The sequence below is a fragment of the Harpia harpyja genome, chromosome 21, assembly GCF_026419915.1.
Source record: "Harpia harpyja isolate bHarHar1 chromosome 21, bHarHar1 primary haplotype, whole genome shotgun sequence".
In the NCBI taxonomy this organism is placed as follows: Eukaryota; Metazoa; Chordata; class Aves; order Accipitriformes; family Accipitridae; genus Harpia; species Harpia harpyja.
The window spans coordinates 17,697,881-17,715,814 of record NC_068960.1 but is presented as its reverse complement, the minus strand read 5'-3'; the positions used below and the strand labels follow the sequence as shown (position 1 = coordinate 17,715,814).

Here is a 17,934-nt window from a genome sequence, read left to right as displayed (position 1 = left end):
AGTTGTTTTGTTTTCATGCTAAAAAAAAAATAAAGTAGATTTTGTCTAGATTGGAAAAATCCATATTTGGCATAGAGGAAACTAGTGATGACAGGAGATAAACAGATGGTGAAATGTGATGGTCACAGCAGGACTGTTAAATAGGCATCCGCTTGGCGCTGAGTGACTTCTGGTGGCTGCAGAAAGCAGGGCTGAGTCACCCAGTCGGCCCACACGCAGAACTTCCCCAGTCACAACTCTGCTATACCCATTCCCAACACCTTCTGGGCTCCCTTTTAGCAAAGGAGACCATGCTAGCATCTTTGCCATTTAGTAAGGCCTCTACATAGCCAAAAGTAACAAAGCAAGGTGCAAGTGTGTTCTCCCTTTTCAGTGAACTCCGCACAACCCGGAGATCTCCACCTCCCTTTTCAGACTTACACATCCAACTCTCAACAAGAAATCCTTGAGTTTTGCCTTGGCACTGCCTAGGATTCCTGTGAGATGTCAGTCCCTACTGGAATATCAGAAAGGATCCGAGCATAGTGAGCTCTCTAAAGGACAGAAGGCTTACCACATGGAAGAGACAGGCTTTTGTTCTCTGTGTACCAAAGCAGAGGAAGGAATATGCCAATTCACAGAATTGTTTAGGTTGGAAGGGACCTCTTGAGATCATCTCGTTGAACCTCTCTGCTCAAACAGGAGGTTTGAGCAGGTTGTCCAGGACCACATCCAGTTGGGTTTTGAATATTTCCATGGATGGAGACTCCACAACTTCTCTTGGCAACCTTGTTCCAGTGTTTGACCACCCTCACGGTAAAAAAAAAGTGGTTTCTTGTGTGCAGATAGAATTTCCTGTTTCTTAATGTGTCCATTGCCTTTTGTCCTTTCAGAACTGTCATACCAGCATAAGGTAGGTCTGGAAATACCATCCTGACTGGAATTACTGTCACCCTCTTCTACCTTCTCCTGAGCTCTGAGGCTTAACGAAGGGGGTGACCTTACATACACTCATCCTCTCACTGCCATTTGACTAGTCCCCTAAAATGTAAACTCTGAACTTTTTGTCCCTCTGTGTTAACCATGAGCCAGGCTTTATTGTGATTCTTTTTGCTCTTGCAGGAAGAGCTGGTGCACGTATCGTGGGAACAATGCAAGGTGGAGACACAGAGGAAGAGGTAAGTAACCATCCTATGTGCCTGTAGAGCTTTTCTGACAGTGCTTTAGAACGACAGCCCCTCTCTTCAGCTAGAGAAACACCTTTTTACCTGCTGAATCTTCATGTCCCAGGCCTGCTATTCCTCTCCTTTCCTCCAGCTAACTGCTCTCTCATCTGCATAGACACATATTTTCCTATTTTTCTTTTGCTCTTGGAGTCTCTGGGCACTGCCCTGTGCTTTAGCCTCAGCCTGCAGTGCATAACTAGTGGCACACGGACTGCAGGAATGCTGTTTTGTTAAGCTGTTGGGGCAGATTGCTGGCAAGAGGGGATCAGTGCAGTGTAGCAGGAGTTAGATGCATGGATCTAAATCCCCTACATTGCTCTAAAAACACGCTCCTTGGAGCCCTTTCAGTGGCCTGTACTAACAGCATCAGTCCTTCAGTCCTCCAGATGACGAGACAGGGATGAGAGCAGAACTGTGAACTGTGCGCCTTGGGATCCCTGCCTTGCAGATAAAGCTGTCCCCTGGCTGCTGGCTTTGCATCTGGTTACGGTTGACCTGGTGAGCGGACAGTGGCTAAAAAGGTACACACAGGTTTGTACAGCAGGCACTTATTCTGACTGCTGTGCTCAGCTTTTGGTATATGTGGGCAATCTTTCTATGCCTCTGGGCACTTGTAAGTGGCTACATCTGTACTAGGAAGCCAGCTGCTGTGATGTGGTTTGCATCCGTACAGTAAGCTCTCCCCACCATCCCAAAAAGGTGCTGGCTTCCAAGCTGCCAGCCAGGAGCAGTGGGGCTGTCCTGTTCCCCAGGTGATGCTGGAATATTGTTTTGGAGAGTGCTAGTTGGCACAGGGCAAAACTGTGCTAGGAAATAGTACGAACACTTAAAAACTGCGATGACTGTGAATTTGTGTTTGAACCTGTGCTGTCTGTTGATTCCTAGTGTAGATGTAGCCCTTCTGTCTCACTGTGCAGCAGACACCCCACCCAGTGCTGCCTGTCTAGATGAAGAGGGCATGCTAGGAGTTCAGACATCTCTGCGCCCAGCAAGAAACCCTGTGCTGCTGGGGGATTATCCATCTCTCTCAGTACTGCTCTGCCTTTCGCTGCCTTCATGGCATAGAAATTAAGCCTCTCTGAAACAAAGAATTTGCTTTTCAGAAATCCCTTCACAAAAAGCCCATTACAGGGGGCTGGGGGAGCAGCAAAGCACTGGCTTGGCTTGGGAAGCAGAGGTTAATGGAGCTAGCATGACTCCAGGGTCCCCAGGAGAAGGGGGAGGGAAGCAGATGGGGGAATCCACCTCTACAGGACATAAAAACAATAGGAAATTCCCAACGTTAGCCACCACGTACAAAAGCCATTTGTCATGGCTGTCCGACACTGCTAGGTTAGCCATGCAAAGCTCTGGGCAGACTATTTCTCCTGCAGGCAGGGCCAGAAGAGAGAAGATACCACTGCTATGAAGTGTTCATTGCAGAGACCTGGAGGCACTATAGGGTAAGGGAGTTAAGTCTCTTGCTGGCGAGGGACGAGCTGCCTTTCTTTCTGCCCATCCTCACCTTTTCTCTGGAAAGGAACTTGCAGACCATGCTCTGCTGTTTGCTTCAGCCCGATTGGATGTGGTTAAGGCTGTTTGTCGCCTTCTGGGGAATGACTTATGCTGTTGGCATTCAGAAACGTTTCTGGGTAGGGTCAGGAGTGCCAGTGCTGTAGGTGAAGATGTTGTGACCTTAGTCACGGTGCTGCCTGATTGTCCTTGACTATGTTCTTGCCAGCTTTGGATAGTCATTCTCTGCAATTTCTCCTTCCTTTGGACTTTTCTGCTCACAGCTTTCTCCCATGTGTCCCTGTTGGCACAGCCCTACCACATTCAGGTGTGGAAAGCCGAGGCCTTCGGCCTCTTATTGTCCTCAGCTGCAGCCACTTTGGTTGTCTCATGGCTCTGCCCTCTTAATACAGCATCTCAGCAGGCACCAGGGCTGAGAGGCTTGCTTAGGGACTCTTGCAGGCATCTATGTGTCTGAAATCAGGGAAGGAAACAAGTGAGGCTGATTTGAACCCCTCAAAGAGTTAATCGGTTTATGGAGTTGAGAAGAGAGCAGGCTTCAGCCTGCCTGAGAGCCAGCAGCTGTGTGCCCAGCCTCTGTCACTTGCTGGTGTGGCACATGATGCCTGAGCTATATCTGTCTTTGCTGCCTTCTCCCCTGCTCCCATTCTGGTTACTTTATATTTTCTTTTATGTTCTTGTACTTTTTTTTTTTCTGCTCTGCCTCTGCTGTTCTTTCTACTCTGGTTCTCCAAGGGGAGATCTGCCCCAGCACGGCCAGGCACGCGCAAGATCATCACCAAAGCACAGGTGGGTTTCTCTCCTGCAGTTATTTTCTTCCACTATGCCTTGATTCTTTGGTCTCGCAATAGGTATCACTTTAAAGTTAAACGCCCTGCAAGGTTTTTAATACCACAGATTCAGCAGAAGTCAGGCAGTTCATTTTGGTCAGCCCTGTAAAGTGGGGAAGGAGGTTTGCAATAAATTGAATGGAGCAGCCACTGTCTAGCAAAGTGGGGAGCTGCTGGTGAAAGCCATGTGGGCCATTAGCTCCCAGAGGCAGCTGAGCTCTGGCCTGTCATTATTTTGAAAGGCCAGCAGCACAGCAGCCTGAGCTGGAACAAAACGTCTTGCAGAATCTGCTGCTGCTCCCCGGAGCAAGTCCAAATCTGGAATCCATACCAGGCTGGACAAACAACCTTCCCCATAGCCCCCAGGTGTGTGATTGCACAGACCGCAGGGGAGGGAGCAACTTAACATCAGCCAGCAGCACCATCCTTTACTTTTGAGCTGGCAGAGATGCCTTGCCATCTGAGAACCGGTCATGAATTCTGTTTGCTTTCCTGCAGGAGGACTCGGGGGATAGTGAGATTGACCTGGATGAAGATGAAGATGAGGAAGAGGATGATATGGAAGACGACAGCATGGAAATCTCCCCAAGCAAATCCAGTCACCGAGCAAGGAAGCCAGAGCCGCTAGAGGAAAGTGATAATGACTTCTGACCCCTTAGTAGCAGGACCAGGAGGCATCTTGAAATACAAACTTTGGAGAGCATGCCAGCCAGGAGCTAATATCCTGCCATCTGAAAAGCACTTGTCAGCATGAATTCAGGAGTTGGTAAATAATGTTCATTAAACTTGAAAATTAAACTTGGATTGCCAGTCTTGTGACTCTCAAAGCGTGAGCAGTTTATCCGTAATGAGAATCACAGTAATGTGGAGTGAGGTTATTTCCATAATTGCATTAGAACTGGCCCTCATGCACTGCAGCGCCAAAAGTCACACTCCAGTGAGTATCATGTGCTTGATTTCCCTGCATTTTATTATGTCCAAACATATTTTTGGGGCTTAGTAGAACTGGATGAAAAGCTGCTCTGGGAACACACTTAAATTGATTTTAAATCTGGCTTAAATCTATTTATCCTAAACATATCCTTTACTTAATCAAGGGCTTGCCTCCACAAAGAGCAGCACCAGTTGCACTAAGGGAGTGGGAAACTAGTGAAGGAGTCCTCAAATACCTGCGCCTTCAGTGCAGCATCTCTTAGTATTTCAGCTGTCAGTGGGAATTGTTCTCAAACTTCAGTGGGTTGTGCTTGAGCGTTCTGAGAGCGGCCATGCGAGACTGCTGTAACTAAATCCATATGAAATTAGTCCTTTAATTATACTGGTACTTCTGGGGCAGACTGAGATTTAGGCACTCAAATGGGCCAAAAGTTGGGCTTTTGTTCAGCAAGTTATACAGATGCCATCAGGGAAAATGTATGCAGGTGAACGCAAAAGGTGGAGCTTGTCTAGTGTGTTGCCTCTTTTCTTTTAGCTCTGCTTTAGCATCACAATTTGTCTTCACGGGAGCAGAAATCAGTGCTTGATTAGAAGAGTTCATTTTGGTGTGTGTTCATCAGGGCAGACAAGAGCCCAGGCTGTTTTCCTGCCCTTCCCTTTTTTCACATCAGCAAAGTACTTTGCTTTCCTCCCCGTCTGAAGTCTAGAGTCAGGTCCAACCCCTCCGTTATTGTGCTGAAGGAAGGAACACATGCCAGTTACTTGAAAAACCAAGAGCTTTTTTATCTCTCTCTATCTCTGGCCCCAAGGGTGGAACCGTCACACCCAAGGCAGTTCCCCATCAGCAGAGCTCAGAGCTTGAAATGTCACATCAAGGTGGGACAAAAGTTTGCAGGTAAATATAGTGCAGTTTTTGTGTAGTAACGGGACGTATGTGGGGTGCAGTGATGTGCTGAAATGCGCACAGTTGTACAGGCTTGAGCCAAACTGGCTGACAGTTAGGACACTTCCTTGCACACTGTAAAATTAATTGGCATTTTGCACCACACTTCAAAGAAAGCAGATGCAAAAGACGGTGTTCTTAGTGCTAGACACCTACTGCAGAGCCATTAGGGGGTGTCCTGTGACAGCCAGTGAGAAAGCGCATGTGCTCTCCACATCCCTCTCCCAAGGGATGAGAATGTCCTGATTTTAGGACCCGTTCTGAAAATGTTTTTCCATGTTACATAGGGAATCTGTTCTGGTCCTCCCTGTGTGCTGAGATATATCTGATCTGTGAGAGAGATTTCCCATGAGATCGGGCCCAGCTTCCAAGTCTGGGCTGCAGTTTCAGAGTTAACGGTTTTCTATGTTATTTCCGATATTGTAGGCCGCAATGGAAAGCTGACTTAATACCTTGTGTGCACAGAACCAGAGCCTCTTCAGGCAGAACTGCTACCTAGCCTTTCAGCACAGCTGGCCAGGTTTTAGGGTAGCCATGGTTTGCCTTGCAGCTGCAGCACCGTTAGCAGCCACCCCCCTGGTGCCAGTGCAAGTGCAGCCTCTGAGCACTCAAGCTTTCAGCTCAGAAGTGTTTGTGTATAGCTAGGTATGTGCATATCCAGACAGATAGATTAAATATATTTAAAATTGTTGTTAACCCCCTGTTTTCTGGAGCTCCAGAGCACAGGAGCTGGCTTGGGGTTGTTGATCGCTCTCTCCCTTGGCGTTTCAGGTAACGTTTCAGCTCAGGGTTAGGCACAGGCTTTGGGCAGAGCTGGACCCGAGCCTCAGTCTGCCCTGAAATAATGGTGAAAGAGGTAGGACTTAAATCACTCAGCATCACTGTATCCTGTTGGAGAGCGTCCCCCAGCCCCTGACACCTCATGGAAAAAGCCATGAGCCCTCTTGTCACACCAGTATGGGGGGTGAGGTCTGCAGCCAGGGCAGCAGAGCACAGTGCACTCCGAATGTAATGTAATGCAAGAGAGGAAGACAGCACAAGGCATCTTCTCAGCTAGCAACCAATTTATTTCCAAGTATGTACATATCACACAGCTCAGCCCGGCGTTTCTCCAGGATTAGCACACCAAGGTCCCTGGAGCAGTCGCTTACTGCCCCGAGTGCAGCAGCCTCGGTGTGGGCTCCGGCTGGGATGGAGTGGGGAGAGGGGGCAGTGGCTGGAGGGGGCTCTGGTGGGGTTGCATAGTTTGGCTACTGGTCCACCTGCAAACCTGGCACCTTTTGGAGAGTCACTGGGTCTCTGCCACGCACATGAAGGCATTACCTGGCACCTCTGCTTTCAGCAGCCACCTGCCCAAAAGGTGACTGCTAGGAACGGACTCTGCCTGCAGCTGGGATGTCGGGAAGATGCATCCAAAGGTCACACAACTTGTCACCAATGACAACAGCAGGAGACCCAAAAAGTCCAGCCTGAACTCAAGAGGCAGAACTTTGTGATAAGGCAGTCCCACTGTATCCCCAAGACATGTGTGCTGGAGATGGCCCATCCTGGTGCAGTGCTGTTCCTCTTACGTTCACCCTCCCGCTCCTCCTGCCATTATCCTCAGGGCTCTTTATTTCCCAAAGTCTTTCTAGATGGTTCCACTCCCATGTCTTGGGATGCCTGTCTCTGATAGAGAACAGCACTACCAAACACTTCAGGCATGCTTGGCCAGCACCAACCTGTTATGAAGGGCATGGCAAACAGCACAGGTTGCACTCACTGCCTAGGACCCTGCTCTGAAGTGCCGAGGTCCAAAGCACCGCTCCCATCTGAGCAAGGAAACAGCAAACCTCTCGTTTCTGTCTGGGATATCAAGGGGAGCCTGCAGGACTGGGCTGTATTTTGCTAGGTGAGAAGGGGCTGCTGTGAATCCTGCCCATGTTTCACCCTGGGATCCTTGCCAGAAGTAGAGAGAGAAGAGCTGGCGCTGGAAGCAGAGCCCTGGAGCCCCCGCTGGGGTCCTGCAATTTTTGCCCCCAGCGACTCAGGCTAGGACAAGAGCAGAGCTCCGGGGTGGTCAGGATGCGCCCAGTCTGGGGCAGGGTCTGAGCACAGCGCTGTAACCCCACGGAGATCACAGGAGGGGTCGCTGCCGCCAGTGGTGGCAGGTAAGTCACAAAAATGAGAGGGGCTGGCACGTGGGATCTTCCCCCTCCTCTCTCCTTTTTGCATTTCACCCATTCCTTGAAGCTCCCCCAGGGCCTGGATGAACAGGGATATGGGCATACATCCCTCAGCTTTCAACACTAGCAAGTCTTGATCCTCCTGCACTGCTGATCCGGAGGCTCTAGGTCCTCCTGGGCCGTGCCAGGGAGCTCAGGAGCTCTCCTTGCCCCAGCTCTCCTCCCTAAGACGGGCGGGCAGAGGGCCAAGCAGCTCCCTGCGGAGGCACGCCAGCCAAAGGGACCCACCGGGCCACCTCCTTACTGCGGCCAGGCACCCTCACACGTCCACGACACAGTCGGGTGAGTTTGTCCGGATAGCGTCAGAGATCATCTTGGCTCCCGACTGGCCGATGCGGTTCCCCTGCAGGCTGGGAGCAAAGAGAAGAGAAGTTCAGGCTTGGACATGAGGCAGAGCAGGATCCTTGGTGGGTACGAGAGATGCTCCCCAGCTTTGCACCACCATCATCTGCACCCTCCCCATGCCATCCAGGAGCTCTTGCAGGGACCCTGGTCAAAGGGGACTCTGGGTTTCAGAGCCCAGAGGCAGCCAGCTGAAAAGCTGGAGAAAGCTCCTGGGGAGCTGAAGGGGCTGAGCCAGTCCGTCCCTGTGATATTTTGGAGACTATTTGGCTTTTGGGGTGGTTCTTTGCCCCAGAGGCATCCCCAGAGAGGAGCTGTGGGGTCTGGAGTTGTGCAGGTGTGGTGGCTGTCACGCCAGGAGGAGCACAGGGCACCCTTGCCCCCTGCCCCATCAGGGAGGTCCCTGTAGGGCAGCCAGGAACGGGCAGTGCCAGCGGTGGGGAAGGTCCCTTGATGGCTCCTGTGGTCTCCCCCATCCCTGCCTTACCATCCAGCACGGCAGCCACTTACTTCACGTAGGTGAGGCCATGGTTGCCCTTCAGAGCAGTGGCGATGCAGATGGCTCCGTCCATGCCCAGGGAGTTTTCCTGCAGGCTGCAGGAGGTGGGAGGGTCAGAAAGCACTGGCCAGGGAGACATGCCCACCAGGAGGGAATGCACACCATGGGCGTGGGCATTGGGAAAAGCCACCAGCTCGGGGGTTTGCCCTACTGAGAGCTGCTGACCTGGCCGTCCCCATGCTGCTCCCTCCAGGAAGGTCTGGAAAGGCTCTTTCTGGCTTACCCCAGGGAGCGGGATACTTACTTGAGCCGGCGGAGGCTGCAGTTCACCTTCAGCGCATTGGCCATCGCCTTGGCCCCTGCCACACCGATGGAGTTTCCCCGCAAGCTGTGAAGAAAGGCAAGGCAGTGAGGAAGGACAGCCTGGGACGGCCCTGTGCTCTCCATGGGCAAGAGGAGGAGGTGGGAGAGCTGGCCCCACACCAGCGAGTCAAGGGACAAGGCAAGCCAAGTCTGGTAGGACACAATGCAAGGGTGGAAGCAGTGCTGAGCTAAGGACCAGGGTCTCGGACACCCCCAGGGAGCATTGTCACAGGACTCGGTGGCCCCACTAAGCACTTACTCTAGGATCTGTAGGCTCTTGTTGACCATCAAGGCTTCTGCCAGGGCTTGGGCACCAGCCACGCCAACTGAAGCCACTTGCAGGCTGCAAGAGAACAAGGACCCTTCAGCGCACGTTGTGAGGTAGCCATGGTGTGCTAATTAGACAGGCTGCGACACCACGGCCCCGCCACAGCCTGGATACTCACTGAAGATCTGCCAGTGTTTTGTTGACCTTCAGTGCAGCGGAGAGGGCAACCATTCCCTCGTCTCCGATGGCATTCTCCTGCAAGCTAAGACACGCAAGTGCTGCATCTGCCCACAGCCCAGGCACCCAGGAGCAGGGAGAGGGGCAGCTAGCACAGGGCACAGTGTGCCAGGCTTTCCCAAATGGCTTGGGGGGGTCCCCGGCCCACCATGCACTTACAGCATCCCCAGCCAGGGACGTGCAATGGGGACACAGGATGGGATGGCGCACATGGAGGAGGCAGCAGGCAAAGCCACCTCCCCTAGAGCAGCGTGAGGGCAGAGTCCATGGGCAGGTCCCAGAAGGAAGATGTTGCCCAGGACCTGTCCTCCAGTGTCCCCACTTACTCGAGGCTGGCCAGGCTGCTGTTGAACTGTAGTGCTTGTGCCAGGGCTGTGGCAGCTTTTGCCTGGATGAAATTCCACTGCAAGCTGCAAACAGGAGAAAACGGGAGGTGAAGCCTGGGGCTGTGAGGATGCCCCAATCCCTCCAAGCTTAGCACCCATCCGCTCCCATCCAGGGAGATGACCCATGTGCCCGTGGATCCATCCGGGATGGCACAGCACACCTCCCATGGAAGGGCAACCCAGGGAAGCCACTCTCACAGCCTGGCGGGGCTGAGGGCCAGGAGCAGTGTCCCTGCCCTGCGTCCACGCAAGGGGCTTCAAACCAAGGCAGGTCCAAGGGGAAACTTACTGGAGGGACGTAAGCGCCTGGTTCTCTTTCATCGCTAAAGCGATGGCCTTGCCACCTTCATCATATAGCAGGTTCGCCGCTAAGCTAGAGGCAAGGGACAGAGAATGTAAGTCACGCATGCAGAGTTTGGGACAACTCCAGCGACACCGTGCAGCAGCATGGGTGCCCTCCTGGGGCCCATGGGACTTACTCCAGCTTCCTGAGGGTGCTGTTGGTCCGCAGGGCACGGGCGATGGCTGGGCCCCCCTCCTTGCTGATGGAGTTCTCCCGCAGGCTGGGAAAAGACATGGAGCTGGGGAGGAGTGTCCGAGGCAGGGCATCGGCTGCTCCACCACAGCCCTCCTCGCCCCCCCACTCTGGGGCTGAGACCATCTATTGCGACAGCAGCCTGTCTGACTTGCATCTCCATCAGCATCTGCATCCCCATCTGCATCTCCATTCCCTGTGCATCCTACAGCTGTGGGCACCCATGGCCCATCAGGGCTTTTTCCCAGCCTCCCATCCCTGCTGCCATCCTTTCATTGTGAGACATGGCTGAACCGATATTGTCCCAAGGGGAGAAAGCTAATCATGGAGAGAAGATGGTTGCAGCTGGAGGAGGGACAGAGGCTGCTATCAGCATCCCAGAGCACTTGTGGAAACAACCAGGGACAAGGAAAACTTCTCGCATCCCGTGTCCCGGTAGCAGCTTTTGGCTGGGGTGGCCGGAGGGATTGTCACTTACTTGAGGTTGATGAGTCCCTTATTGGAGGAGAGAGCTGCTGTCAGCGCAGTGACCCCAGCGCTGCTGATGGAGTTGCTCTGGAGACTGAGACAAAGAGGGGAAGGCATGAGGATGGGCCAGTCTTGGCATTGCAGGTAGGCTATGTGGTCGTGTTTGGGGTGAAAAGTGCCCATTTGCCTGTTTCACTGAGAAACAGGTATCTCCCAGCCATGGGAGACAGTGGGGAGCTGTGGCTAAAGGACCAACTTTGGGAGCAGCCAGGCCAGGATCAGCATCTCCTGCTCGCCACGGCAGCACTGGCCCCGCTGAGCAGAGGTGACAGGGTTTGCCAGCACTTTGGGGCAGCCGAGGTAGGTGGGGAGGTGTTGCTGGAGTGAGGAGGCTGGGCTCTGTTGGGCAAGCAGACCAGGCACAGAGGGGGGACTTACTCGAGGCTTTGCAGACTGTGGTTCACCTTCAGAGCTTCGGCCAAGGCAACTGAGCCGTTGTCTCCTACTGAGTTGCTGGAGAGTCTAAGACACAAGAGGAAGAGCAGGTGTTACCCGCGGCCACGTTGCAACTGGCTTAGATCTGCCGGCAAAAGATTTATCTCCCCCAGGCTCTTTCTGCTTCAGCAATAAGCATGAACTTGCTGTGGTCTTACTTCCAACCTACATACACTTCTGTTCTCGTGTGTTGGTTTTGACCTGAACTAGTTTTTAATGTATCCACAGGGCCTGGAGACCTGCCACTTGCCTCTGCTGGAAGGAAGACTTGGGCTCTCAGTTCTTTACGTGGCTCCCTGCATTCCTGGAGATATGAAGAGCATCTCTGCAGGGTCGCTCTGAAAGCAGCGCTGAGGTCCTTGTCCCCCTCCACCCATGCCAACCCCCTTGGCCAAAGCTAGCAGAGTCCATCCCGCCTGCGTCGCATGGCCAAGCCCCCTGCCCACCAATCCTGCCCACAGATCCTGGGAGATGTGGCGCTGGCGTCGCCATCCCTCCACCTCATGCTGCTCTTACGTCAGCTCCTTCAGGCTGCAGTTCTGCTTCAGCGCCTCTGCTATTTTCCTGGCACCGCAGGCTCCGATGGCATTTTTCTGCAGGCTGCAAAGGTGAGGAAGGCACCCATGAATGTCAGGTGCCACGTCCCCATTGGTGGCACCTCGGTCTGCTGGGTGGCTGGGAGGGGGGGACAGCAGGTCCCGGTCACTCACTGCAGGGTTGTCAGCCTGTGGTTGGTCAACAGGGCCTCGGCCAGGAAAGTGGCACCATCCTCCTTGATGGTGTTGTGCTGCAGGCTGCAAGGAGAGAGGAGCGAAGGCATGAGTGGCAGCCCCTGTAGCGGGGCAAGGCGTCATGCAGGGTGGTGGTTGCCTGCCCTGGCATTTCCTTGCCCCCATCCCTGGTGTGAGAAGTGTGTCTGACCCCTGAGCATCCCTACCTGGGGGTCTCCCTCCCTCCTCTCCCATGGGAGATGCCTCCTCCTGTGCACCAGCAGCCTGTGAGCTCCCATGCAAGGGATGGACCTCGACCTCAACCTCAACCTGGACCCACTGAAGCTGAGAGGCAGGAGGGTCCCAACATCTCTGGCCCAGGGCTGCCCCAGTCACCAGGTCTCTGCCAGCTGCACTCATGCTTGCTGCCCAGCTCAACCAAACCAGGTTGTGCCCAGGGTCTCCCCACCTTCTGGCCCTTGAGGCAGGGAAAACCTCAATGGAACAGGAGAGGGCTGGGGAGGCTTGTCCTGCGGATCTGCTCTCAGAGGTGCTGCAGAAGTTGAGACTTACTTCAGGGAGAGCAGGACGTGATTTTTTTTCAGCGCATCAGCCAGTGCTTTTGCTCCAGTGGGGCCAATGGAGTTGCTTCGCAGGCTGGGGCAAGACAGACGGAAAACCCAAGGTTAGCAAAACCAGAGTGGGATGTGCCCACTTTAAGCCAAATGCCTCCGTGTGGTACCATCCCAGGCACTGCTGAGGTGGGACATCAGGCCAGCAGCTCACACCTCTTGAGCGGTGGTGGCTTTGGGGGCTGGAGACCCTCCCCAGCTCAGTCAGGCGAGGTGGGATCCAGCCCTGCTGCAGCCATGGGAATGGTTCCCGGTGGGAATGCATGCGTGGCAGGAGCTGGTAAAGGGGGAACACTTACTCCAGCACTGTCAGGCTCCTGTTCACCATCAGCGACCTGGCCAGCGCTTTGGTTCCCTTATTGCTGATCTGATTTTCTGCCAAGCTGCCCAGAAAAAGAAACATTGGGTGTTTTTCAGGGGGAGAAAGAGGTTTTTGCAGCCCCTGGCATGTCCCAGGACGAAGCTGGGATGGGTGAGCAGAGGAAAGCCATGAGGAACATTTGGTTCATGGTACAACCATGCAAAGTGGTGGATGCTCCAAGGTCTGCTCTCCTGGGGTGGACTCCAGGCAGGGGATTGCAAGGACAGGGTAGAAGGGAAGTTTCTAGACTTAAAATTCATTTGTTTCATAAAAAGGGAGCTCAGATCACAGCATGGGGGACTCTGTTTGCAGCCACAAAGAAGGGCAGGGAGGTGGCGGAAGTGGGGACCCAAATGTCTGGGGCGAGGCATCTCCCTGCGTGGGGGTCGGGAGCCTGTCCTCTCCATGTGTCAGATGCTCCGTGCAGAACCTCGGGTGTCCAGCAAACAGCCATGACTTTGGGAAGCAGTTTGTTGGGTAACCCATGGATTTCCACACAAATTTTTAGGAAGAGCGAGGAGGTAGCGGTCCCAGGAAGGCTGGGCGAGACTGCCTCCCCAGCCACCGCGAGGACACGGTGCGTAAGGTCACTGTGCCTATAAGGCTGTCCTTGTCACCAGGCACCCTGGGGAGCCAGTGAGAGAGATGTTCCTGGAAGACCCTCACCCTGGTTTTGAGGTGCCCCCAGCTCCGTACTGCATCCCCAGGAACAGCCTGTCTGCTCTGGGCCAGGTCCTACCTGAGCTTCTGGATCTGGCAGTCCTTCACACTCAGCACACTGCCCAGCAGCTCCATCACGTTGTCCTTAAACTGATTATTGTCCAGCCTGGAGAAGATACAAGGAAAGAGCAAAAGCAAGCATTTGGAGAACAAAGTGGAGAAAGGACTACTCTCCTGTGACATCTGCCCATCACAGGTGGAAAAACTCAAGCACAGAAGCAGAGCAGACCCAGTGCCATTCCCAGGGCAGCTCCCTGCTGATGGACAATGTTGGTGGGCCCATGTCTCCCATCGACACCCAGCATTTCGAGTCACAGCCCGGTGTCCCTGCTTGCTTCTCCCGGTGCAATCCGACCAGGACTCACCTGAGGTTGTGGCAGAAGAGGAGCTGGGAGAGCAGGCTCTTACAGATGTTGTAGGTGAGGCAGTTGGAGAGGTTCGTCTCCTCCACACAGACATCAGAGACCTGCAGGAGATAAGCCAGGGCAGAGCAGTTCACAGGGGTGAGCATCCCGGCCAAGCTCTCGTTCTTCATTGCTTCTTCCACAGTCTTAGCAATCTCCGTGTGCTGAATTTCATACAGGCAGTGCATGGTGTTCACCGTCCGTGAGGAGATGAGGTAATCGGTGTTCAGGCAGCCCTGGAGGAAGTTGATTGCTTGGCTCCTGAAGCTGTTGTGCTCGTCCTTCACCAGCAGCCATCCAGAGAGCAGCTTGTTCACCTGCGGGGAGAGGAGCCCAGACAGAAAACGCACAAAGATGTCCAGATGCCTGTCCTCTGCCTGCAGCGACCTCTGAACAGCACTCTTGAAGTGGTTGATGAAACCCAACTTGGGCCAGGACATCCCGCTCTCTGTGAAGAGGTCGAATATTGCCCGCTTTGCAGCCGTGTAATAATAAATAGCTGCTAGAAACTCCTGTATGGTTAAGTGGGAGAAGTAGTAAGCTGTGAAGGACTGCATCTCTTCTTTGAGTAGGAGGCGACTGCACAAGCTGCTCTGCAGCAAGGAAAGGTCAATGCCGTACGCCTTCATGTCCTGCTCATAAAACACATATTTTTTTTTGAGCAGCCCATAGAAGGCCAGTCTGCCCAGGCTGCCCACCATCTTCTTGCTGTTGTTCATAGCCTGCTCAATCCTGAGTGTTTCTTTTGGCTTTTCTGGCCAGTCACTGCTCAGAGCCATTTTAAAATAATAGGAGTAGATTTCTGATAGGGTCTTGGGGACAACAGTTGTTTCTTGGAATTGATCAGTGCTATTTTTTAGGTAATAACCGATTGAGGAGCCAGAAATCCAGCAAAAGCCAGGAACGGTGCACATCACATGTAACGGCCTGTTAGCCCTGATGTGATGCAGGACTTGGCCAGATAGGTCTCTGTTGTCAAGGAACATCTGGTCCAAGAAGTCCTGCATCTCTGCAGCTCCAAAACCTCGTATTTCCGTCATCCGGTCAACAAGCCCACCGGGGATTTGGCTGGCTGCTGTTGGCCGCGACGTGACCCAGACAGAAGCCTCCTGCAGCAGGTTGCCACGTATGATGTTGGTGATCAGGTTGTCCACTTGGATCTCCTTTTTGGGATCGGTGCATACTACCGTGTTGGAAAAATCCAAAGGAGTCTTGAACTCATCCAAGCCATCGAGGATCAGCAGGGTCCTGGCAGCTCCTGCCGAGATGCAGTTTGGCTCAGTGATGTGAGGGAATGCCGAGCAGATGAGCCTCTCAGCAGAGAGCTTCTCGTAGGTGTTGAGCTCCCGGAAGGTGAGGGGCAGCACAAAGATGATGTCCCTGTTGATCTCCCCCTTTGCCCAGGTGTAGACAAACAGCTTCACCAGTGTGCTTTTGCCAATCCCAGCCACTCCGATGGTGACAGAGATCCGAGGTGGGATGCTGACCTTGGAGAGAGGCAGGAAGAGCTTCTCCAGAGGGATGCTCTTGGATACATTTCGTAAGCCTTTGGTGGCTTCAATCTGCAGGATGTCATGCTCCTTCTGCTGGATATCAGTCAAGCCTTCCACCAGCAGCAGGTTCGTGAGTCGCTGGAGGGGACCCGTCTCCAAGCCATTCCCATAGTAGCTTTGGAGGCTCTCCAGGTGCTTCTGCACCATGGGTTCTGCACAGTGAGAAATGAAACGAAGGCATGAGGAGGAGGATGGTAACCACAAACGCAAATGAGAGATGCTGCTTCACTTTTCTGTTGTGCCCATGCAGAGGGGATGTGCCAGGGCCTGGAGGGCACTAATAGGCTTAAATGGTCCTGCCCAGCCTCACTCATCAGTCCAGGAGCCCATTTAAGCTCAGCCCTGGGCCTTCAGCCCCTGCCTAAGCTATGTTGTAGGAGTACTTGCCTACAGCACCATCGTGCCTGTGCCTGCTATGGACCTTGTTGATCTGGACCTTGATCTTGGACCTCATCGTTCTACACTTGCCTGGTGACCACTGGACTGTGTCTGAACTTGGTTGCCCTCACTGGACCTGATCCTGACCTCTGGGTTGACTTCCTGGCTTGACCTCAGCCTTGTCTCATCACCATGGACTTGTCTAATGAGTTGGACTCGTAGCTGAACCTGGTCACCATCTCTGAACCTTTCCTGCTCACCTGGCTCAGGTACCATGGCCCCTAGTATAGCGTATTTAAAGCCTCCAGCAAAGGCTGGACAAGCAGGGGATGGTGCTGTGAGAGATTCAGAGCAGACACCAACCAAGGTTGGAACCTTCCAACCAGGAGGGAAACCTCTCCTGGCAAGAGGGTTGCAAGGAGAGCCTGAAGTTGGGGCAGCCATCAATGGATGGGGTCAGGGATTCCCAGCCATCCTCCTCCTGCTGTCCCCCTGTTCCCAGCCCAGCTGCTGGGAGTGACTGGTGTGATCAGGACATTGAGGACATTAAAGGTTCCTCAGGCTGCCCAGAGAAGTGTGCTGAGGGCAGCGAGGGGCCTGGAGGAAGGTACCTCAAACCTGGCAGAGAACCCTTGTCATCCCCTGGCTGTGTCCTTCCCCAGCAGAGACCCTGAGATAGCACCATCACTTGCATGGACACTCCCATCGGAGCTGCCAACGCTGCCCAGCTCTGTGCGCATCTTGGGGTGCTCCAGCAAGCACCCACAGCCAGGACATGTGTGCAGACACCCCTCATTGGGTCCAAAGTGGACTGCCTACCATAGACAGTGATGTGAAGGTAGAGCTGGGAATTGGTGGTCTCGATGAAGGTCTGCAGGGACTGGGAGGCGTAGCTGCCCTTGCCAGCCAGGACATCCACCACTGCCCTCACCTTCTCGGGCAGGGAGCTCGCCTCCTGCGCCCGGCCAGCCTCCTCCGCCGTGAGGAGGTCCAGCCTCCGCAGGTAGCAGATGATCTCCTCCAGGAACTGCGGTGAGATGGACCTCACCAGCTGCTTGCGGTAGCGGTTGATCCAAGCCTCTGTGGGAGAGGAGAGCAGGAGAGTTAGGTCTTGAACAAGCCCTGGGCATGTTCCTCAGGGGTGATGGGAAAGGCAGCAGTGGAGCACCTCATCTGACTCTGAAGGTAGCAGGGGGTAAACTAGAGCCCTCCAGAGCAACCTGCCAAAGTCCTCCTTGAGATGATGCCATCCCAAAGCTGTGGCAGGCTGTTTTGTGAGGAGCTGCTTGGTCAAGGCAGCAGCTATTGAAACTGGAGTCAAACTGAAGAATGCAATCATGAAATCGCATTTCCTCCTGGAAACCAAGCCCATGCAGAGATAAAAGTCTGAGCAAGATTATTTATCTTTGGAGACAGCCGTTCCCCCTGTGCCAGCACAGCGGTCCCCAAGCCCTTGGACTAGGAACTGCTGTTAACCTTCACACCTTGGTGAGCGACCTTGTCCCATTTTTGAATCCGAAACTCCACTGAGATGATGGATGTCCAGCTGCCCAGCCACCACTCACCTTCCATCGGAGGCTTCCCGTGACATGGGTGATCCCTGGGTGAGGAGTGCTGTGTTGGCAGCAGCACAGCCGTCCCATGGACCGCCCCACGTCCCCCCAGCCTGCTCACAGCACCAGTCGAGGCTCCTCAGCCTTTATCCATGTTCCTGGTGGAAGAAGAGGAAAAGCATCGGGAGCAACATGGGAGGGAGCACACCTTGAGTTAACGTGGTACTGACTGTGGTTGAGCCAAGGGCCCATTCATCAGCTTTTGACTAAGACCAGAGTCCCCGGTGCTGTGGACCTGGCAAGGGCAGGGCCGGGACCATCACGCTGCAGCATCTTTGCCCCAGACCTCAAGTGCCACAAGCTTGGTACCTTCACCAGCACC

The 17,934-nt window shown here is 53.8% G+C and overlaps 2 protein-coding genes across 5 annotated transcripts in view; one reads left to right on the top strand and one right to left on the bottom strand.

Annotated features, from left to right (window-relative positions):
• CLUAP1 (clusterin associated protein 1) overlaps nucleotides 1–4,351 on the top strand; it is a 71,812-nt gene extending 67,461 nt beyond the window's left edge. For 2 of the 3 annotated variants that reach the window (XM_052773162.1, XM_052773163.1), the window contains exons 11-13: nucleotides 1,102–1,157; nucleotides 3,453–3,506; nucleotides 4,046–4,351. In XM_052773162.1, coding sequence (XP_052629122.1) covers nucleotides 1,102–1,157; nucleotides 3,453–3,506; nucleotides 4,046–4,198 — 263 coding nt within the window. In that variant the 3' untranslated portion in view covers nucleotides 4,199–4,351. The remainder of the gene's footprint in view (nucleotides 1–1,101; nucleotides 1,158–3,452; nucleotides 3,507–4,045) is intronic. The other variant, XM_052773164.1, reaches the window with a different exon arrangement.
• A 2,198-nt stretch (nucleotides 4,352–6,549) lies between these two features.
• On the bottom strand, nucleotides 6,550–17,717 carry NLRC3 (NLR family CARD domain containing 3). Of its 2 annotated transcripts, none has more exons than XM_052773359.1 (18): nucleotides 17,565–17,717; nucleotides 16,819–17,079; nucleotides 14,030–15,773; nucleotides 13,684–13,770; nucleotides 12,883–12,966; nucleotides 12,525–12,608; nucleotides 11,952–12,035; nucleotides 11,758–11,841; nucleotides 11,185–11,268; nucleotides 10,757–10,840; nucleotides 10,223–10,306; nucleotides 10,033–10,116; nucleotides 9,684–9,767; nucleotides 9,299–9,382; nucleotides 9,112–9,195; nucleotides 8,794–8,877; nucleotides 8,501–8,584; nucleotides 6,550–7,998 (listed from the first exon to the last, which is right to left on the bottom strand). In XM_052773359.1, exons 1-18 carry the CDS (start codon nucleotides 17,569–17,571, stop codon nucleotides 7,908–7,910), a joined length of 3,282 nt encoding a protein of 1,093 aa, XP_052629319.1. In that variant the 5' UTR covers nucleotides 17,572–17,717; the 3' UTR covers nucleotides 6,550–7,907. The 2 variants fall into 2 exon arrangements, with proteins under 2 accessions (XP_052629319.1, XP_052629320.1); XM_052773360.1 differs by having other exon boundaries at nucleotides 16,931–17,079.
• Between the last annotated feature and the right edge of the window lie 217 nt (nucleotides 17,718–17,934).